The following is a 7078-nucleotide window of genomic DNA, read 5'->3' on the forward strand; positions in this document are numbered from 1 at the left end:
CATAAACGGCTTCACAGGCAAGGATATTGCTGCCAGTAAGATTGCACCTAAAATCAACCATTTATCAGATCATCAAGAACTTCAAGGAGAGAGGTTCAACTGTTGTGAAGAAGGCTTCAGGGCGCCCAAGAACGTCCAGCAAGCGCCAGGACCATCTCCTAAAGTTGATTCAGCTGCAGGATCGGGGCACCACCAGTACAGAGCTTGCTCAGGAATGGCAGCAGGCAGGTGTGAGTGCATCTGCACGCACAGTGAGGCAAAGACTTTTGAAGGATGGCCTGGTGTCATGAAGGGCAGTAAAGAAGCCACTTCAGGAAAAACATCAGGGACAGACTGATATTCTGCAAAAGGTACAGGGATTGGACTGCTGAGGACTGGGGTAAAGCCATTTTATCTGATGAATCCTCTTTACGATTGTTTGGGGCATCCGGAAAAAATATTGTCCGGAGAAGACAAGGTGAGCGCTACCATCAGTCCTGTGTCATGCCAACAGTAAAGCATCCTGAGACCATTCGTGTGTGAGGTTGCTTCTCAGCCAAGAAAACTTTTTTGCCTAAGAAAGCAGCCATGAATAAAGAATGGTACCAACACATCCTCCGAGAGCAACTTCTTCCAACCATCCAGGAACAGTTTGGTGATGAACAATGCCTTTTCCAGCATGATGGAGCACCTTGCCATAAGGCAAAAATGATAACTAAGTGGCTCGGGGAACAAAACATAGATATTTTGGGTCCATGGCCAGGAAACTCCCCAGACCTGAATCCCATTGAAAACTTGAGGTCAAGCCTCAAGAGGCGGGTGGACAAACAAAAACACACCAATTCTGACAAACTCCAAGCATTGATTATGCAAGAATGGACTGCCATCAGTCAGGATGTGGCCCATAAGTTAATTGACAGCCTGCCAGGGTGGATTGCAGAGGTCTTGAAAAAGAAGGGTCAACACTGCAAATATTGACTCTTTGCATCAACTTCATGTAATTGTCAATAAAAGCCTTTGACACTTATGAAATACTTGTAATTATACTTCAGTTTTCCATAGTAACATCTAACAAAAATATCTAAAGACACTGAAGCAGCAAACTTTGTGAAAATGTATATTTGTGTCATTCTCAAAACTTTTGGCCACGACTGAAGTATGAAGGAGTGGAATGATTATCTAAAATAAGTGTTGTTTGACAAAAGAGAAAGTAGCCAGAGAAGTTATTTTTTTTACGTTAGAGAATGTAAGAGTTAAATGACGCAAAGCTATCCAGACTATTGTACTGCGTATGTGTGTGAGAATGTGTGTGTGTCGGCCATTTCACTGCAAGTTTCAGACGGTTTGATTTTCCAGATAATTTACTGTCGTGACATCATTTAACCTTTACTGATCCAGGAACTGATCCAGGAACGGATCCTCTTTAGACTTCCCCTTTAATGCTACTGATATAATTACTGCTGGTCTGACAAGCACAGTACAACTGTAGACCTATGTGACAAAGTGTTATGAGTTTGACTCCTGTACTCTGAGTTTACAGTATGTGTTCACTGTAAGAAGTGCCTGACTACGGTATGACTTTAAAAGGAGGGTTAGTATAAATCCTATCTTCTCTGTGTGTTTGGTCCTGATTCGTCCTTCTCTTTGACAAGAGCTTTAAACAGAGAGACAGAGAGGAATGTGTGTTTGACTGTGTGGGCTATGGAGCTAAACACTAACTCTCTCTCTCCTTCATCTACACCTCTCTCTATCTCTCTCCTTCATCTACACCTCTCTATCTCTCTCCTTCATCTACACCTCTCTATCCCTCTCCTTCATCTACACCTCTCTCTATCTCTCTCCTTCATCTACACCTCTCTCTATCTCTCTCCTTCATCTACACCTCTCTCTATCTCTCTCCTTCATCTACACCTCTCTCTATCTCTCTCCTTCATCTACACCTCTCTATCTCTCTCCTTCATCTACACCTCTCTATCTCTCTCCTTCATCTACACCTCTCTCTATCTCTCTCCTTCATCTACACCTCTCTCTATCTCTCTCCTTCATCTACACCTCTCTATCTCTCTCCTTCATCTACACCTCTCTCTATCTCTCTCCTTCATCTACACCTCTTTCCCCTCTCTCCTTCATCTACACCTCTCTATCTCTCTCCTTCATCTACACCTCTCTCTATCTCTCTCCTTCATCTACACCTCTTCCCCCTCTCTCCTTCATCTACACCTCTCTATCTCTCTCCTTCATCTACACCTCTCTCTATCTCTCTCCTTCATCTACACCTCTCTATCTCTCTCCTTCATCTACACCTCTCTCTATCTCTCTCCTTCATCTACACCTCTCTCTATCTCTCTCCTTCATCTACACCTCTCTATCTCTCTCCTTCATCTACACCTCTCTCTATCTCTCTCCTTCATCTACACCTCTCTCTATCTCTCTCCTTCATCTACACCTCTCTATCTCTCTCCTTCATCTACACCTCTCTCTATCTCTCTCCTTCATCTACACCTCTCTCTATCTCTCTCCTTCATCTACACCTCTCTCTATCTATCTCCTTCATCTACACCTCTCTATCTCTCTCCTTCATCTACACCTCTCGATCTCTCTCCTTCATCTACACCTCTCTCTATCTCTCTCCTTCATCTACACCTCTCTCTATCTCTCTCCTTCATCTACACCTCTCTCTATCTCTCTCCTTCATCTACACCTCTCTCTATCTCTCTCCTTCATCTACACCTCTCTCTATCTCTCTCCTTCATCTACACCTCTTTCTATCTCTCTCCTTCATCTACACCTCTCTCTATCTCTCTCCCATTACTCCCCCTATCTCCCTCTTCCCCCTCTCTCCTTCATCTACACCTCTCTCTATCTCTCTCCCATTACTCCCCCTATCTCCCTCTTCCCCCTCTCTCCTTCATCTACACCTCTCTCTATCTCTCTCCCATTACTCCCCCTATCTCCCTCTTCCCCCTCTCTCCTTCATCTACACCTCTCTCTATCTCTCTCCCATTACTCCCCCTATCTCCCTCTTCCCCCTCTCTCCTTCATCTACACCTCTCTCTATCTCTCTCCCATTACTCCCCCTATCTCCCTCTTCCCCCTCTCTCCTTCATCTACACCTCTCTCTATCTCTCTCCCCTTACTCCCCCTATCTCCCTCTTCCCCCCCTATCCTTATCCGTCCTCCTACCTCCCCTTCCTCTATCCCCCCTCTCCCCAACCCTCCCCCCCCTAACTCCTCCCCTCTCTCCCCCACCATCCTCTCCTCCCCATCTCTCTCTCTCCCCTCCTTCTCCATCCTATCTCCCCCCTCCAGGCCAGGAGTGTTTCAACTCTCGCTCCCTAGCCCTCCAGGCACAGAAGAAAATCCTATCCAAGATGGCGACCGTGGCGGTGGCCAACCTCCTGACGGACGACGTCAGCAGTGAGATCCTGGACGAGCTGTACAAGGTCAGCCGGGAGTTCACCAAGAGTAAGAAGGAGGCCCACAAGATCGTCAAAGACGTCATCAAGATCGCCCTGAAGATCGGCATCCTGTACCGCAACCACCAGTTCAGCCCAGACGAACTGGACACGGTCGAACGCTTCAAGAAAAAGATGAACCAGGCAGCCATGACGGCGGTCAGCTTCTACGAGGTGGACTACACGTTCGACCACCGCATTCTGTCAGAGTTGCTGCTGGAATGCCGGGATCTTCTGCATGCGCTGGTGGAGCAGCACCTGACCCTGCGGTCGCACACTCGCATCGACCACGTGTTCAACCACTTTGCCCACGGGGAGTTCCTGGCCGAGCTGTACGGAGATGGAGAGGATTACAGACTGTACCTGAGGAAGATCTGCAACGGGATCAACAAACTGCTGGATGAGGGAACGCTTTAACCTCTGACCCCTGATCTCTCACCTCTCACCTGACATTTGACCCTGCTCCTCCCTTCCTATTACTCAATCTCCATGGTTGCGGCTCAATAATCCCCCCTTTCTCCTGAAGTGTGCACTTGTTCACCTACCTTCATGGATTTTAAAGGAAATTATTGGTATATGGAACTTCCTTGTAGCCCATGCCTACACTAATCCAATATTTTTACATTTGTGGGGAGTAGCAGATGAGTGCACACTTCAGGAAGAAGGAGAGATTATTGGGACACACTCCTCCTCTTCCTCCGGTCTCTCCACGGATCTGCTTTCCCTCCTCTCATTCCTTCTCTTTTTAAAAACACTGATCTGTTCTGTTCTACCTTTAACCTTCTTTTTCCTCCTGTTCTCCAACTTCCTCCTCTCTTTTCTCTCCTCCTCTCCCACTTCCTCCTCTCTTTTCTCTCCTCCTCTCCTCTCCTACTTCCTCCTCTCTTTTCTCTCCTCCTCTCCTACTTCCTCCTCTCTTTTCTCTCCTCCTCTCCTACTTCCTCCTCTCTTTTCTCTCCTCCTCTCCAACTTCCTCCTCTCTTTTCTCTCCTCCTCTCCTACTTCCTCCTCTCTTTTCTCTCCTCCTCTCCCACTTCCTCCTCTCTTTTCTCTCCTCCTCTCCTACTTCCTCCTCTCTTTTCTCTCCTCTCCAACTTCCTCCTCTCTTTTCTCTCCTCCTCTCCCACTTCCTCCTCTCTTTTCTCTCCTCCTCTCCCACATCCTCCTCTCTTTTCTCTCCTGCCCGGATCTCTCTTTTATTCTACTGAGCTTCCTGGACAGGGATGTGCTTTAATCTTCCTCTCCTTGTTTCTCTCCTTATTCTCATGCTCCTCTACTTTCCTCTCCTTGTTTCTCTCCTTATTCTCCCGCTCATCTTCTTTCCTCTCCTTGTTTCTCTCCTTATTCTCCTGCTCCTCTACTTTCCTCTCCTTGTTTCTCTCCTTATTCTCCTAATCCTCTACTTTCCTCTCCTTGTTTCTCTCCTTATTCTCCTGCTCCTCTTCTTTCCTCTCCTTGTTTCTCTCCTTATTCTCCCGCTCATCTTCTTTCCTCTCCTTGTTTCTCTCCTTATTCTCCTGCTCCTCTACTTTCCTCTCCTTGTTTCTCTCCTTATTCTCCTGCTCCTCTACTTTCCTCTCCTTGTTTCTCTCCTTATTCTCCTGCTCCTCTACTTTCCTCTCCTTGTTTCACGCCTTATTTCTGTGGAGTTTCCGTGACGTTGATGAACTGTATGTATAATTCTAAGATATTTAACTGGTGTCACAACTCTGTTCCGTGAGGTGTTTTCTCTACATCCTTCTCCCTCACCCTCTCCTTCTCCTACTCCCTCTCCCTCACCATCTCCAAAGTTGGTAAGAGTGTGGCGCTAGCAAATCCAAGGTAATTGGTTCACTTCCCACAAGGATCATACACACATATTAAAGACATAGTCACTCACGGACATTGTTCGGTTAGTGGCTTTGCATAAAAGCATCTGCTAAGTGACAGATATTATATCCTAATAGCGTCTAGGAAGTCACATCAGGAGAGTGTGAAATGGGGGGTGGATCACCAGCTTAGCGTCTGATAGGCTATGACTGCGACTGGTCGTTCACATAGCAACGTAGCCCACATAAAACAACAAGACCCATGAGAGACCTGTGAATCAGAATACTTTTTTCCCTCTTTGGCATTCAAGAAATCCAGAATCTGTGTTGATTACGCGATGGCAACATTATACATACTTTATTCTGTAGTGTTCGTACTTATAGCTTTACTGCTCTGAATCAAGGCCAAAAAGAATGATGTTTTGTAAATACACTGTTTGTTCTCTCTCCTTTTGTCATCATTACTGTGTGTGGGCGTCATGATGTCTTATATCAGGACCTGGAGTTTTTCCTGACCACGTGACCTTCATTACCAGGAAAAACTCCTGACCATATAGTACTGTATACTGTATACATCGTTAACCAATCACAGCCAACCGTTACCATTTCCTGACAAATACTAAGGCTGGGATTCAATCCTCCACGCACTATAAAAATGTTTTAAAGAAGGAGGCCCACAAGATGTTTACCATGAATACGATCTCTGGGAATGTCGGGGCAAATGCCTTTAAAAGCTGCATTGTTGGTTGTAGCGCGCCATGGATTGAGGCCTAAATTAATCTTGCAGCTCTGACTGTTAAGGCCTTGATGATAACTCTGTCCCTATGGTGTTCTCTGCATTTTCCCTATAGAGCAGTGTTTTGTGTGTGTGTATGTGTGTCTGTACACATTTTACTATACTTGAGAATACAAAAATAGTAAACCAACTAAAATTCAGGGAAGTTAGGAAATTTTGCCGGTACTCACTTGCAAAAATGCTCTAAAGGCTAGGGATTAGGTTAAGGATTAGTGTTAGAATTAGGGTTAGGGTTAGAGGTTAGAGGTTAGGTTTAGGGTTACGGTTAGGGTTAGAAGTTAGGGTTTGGGGTTAAGGTTAGGGTTAAGGTAAGGATTAGGTTTAGCGTTAAGGAAAATGCGATTATGAATCAATTGTTGGTCCCCAAAAAGTCCTCACAAGTATAGTAAAACGTACAGTATGTGTGTGTGAGTGTGTGTGCTCGCGTGCGCATCATGTGTCTGTAGCCTCTCTGCCAGGGTGTAACAAGTTCATATTTTATTAAAGAGTCCTTATAAATCAGTGCTTGAAGTTTGATGCTTTGTTCAGTTACATTTTATGACCACTCATCCTGCTCCCCTCCACCCATCCTCTCCTTTCCCATCTTCTCCCATCCTTTTATCCCCCTTCTCCCCTCCCCGCCTCCTCCTCCTCTCTTCACTCCTATTTTCCCCTCCTATCTCTCCTTCCCTACCCTCCCCTCCACTCCCCTCACCTCCTCCTCTCCTCTCTTCCCTCCTCTTTTCCCCTCCTATCTCTCCTTCCCTACCATCCTCTCCACTCCCCTCACCTCCTCCTCCTCCTCTCTTCACTCCTCTTTTCCCCTCCTATCTATCCTTCCCTACCCTCCCCTCCACTCCCCTCACCTCCTCCTCTCCTCTCTTCACTCCTCTTTTCCCCTCCTATCTCTCCTCCCCTCCACTCCCCTCACCTCCTCCTCTCCTCTCTTCACTCCTCTTTTCCCCTCCTATCTCTCCTTCCCTACCCTCCCCTCCACTCCCCTCACCTCCTCCCCGCCTCCTCCTCCTCTCTTCACTCCTCTTTTCCCCTCCTATCTCTCC

At 46.5% G+C, this 7078-nt stretch overlaps 1 protein-coding gene across 1 annotated transcript in view; it reads left to right on the forward strand.

Annotated features, from left to right (window-relative positions):
- Positions 1-6539, forward strand: part of LOC110526110 (tumor necrosis factor alpha-induced protein 8-like protein 3) — a 50400-nt gene extending 43861 nt beyond the window's left edge. The window contains exon 2 of the mRNA XM_036981119.2: positions 3289-6539. Within this exon, the coding sequence (XP_036837014.1) occupies positions 3289-3851 (563 nt within the window). The 3' untranslated portion in view covers positions 3852-6539. The remainder of the gene's footprint in view (positions 1-3288) is intronic.
- Positions 6540-7078: the final 539 nt, after the last annotated feature.

The sequence above is a fragment of the Oncorhynchus mykiss genome, chromosome 6 (assembly GCF_057628025.1).
Source record: "Oncorhynchus mykiss isolate SJ-2025 chromosome 6, ASM5762802v1, whole genome shotgun sequence".
Taxonomy (NCBI): Eukaryota; Metazoa; Chordata; class Actinopteri; order Salmoniformes; family Salmonidae; genus Oncorhynchus; species Oncorhynchus mykiss.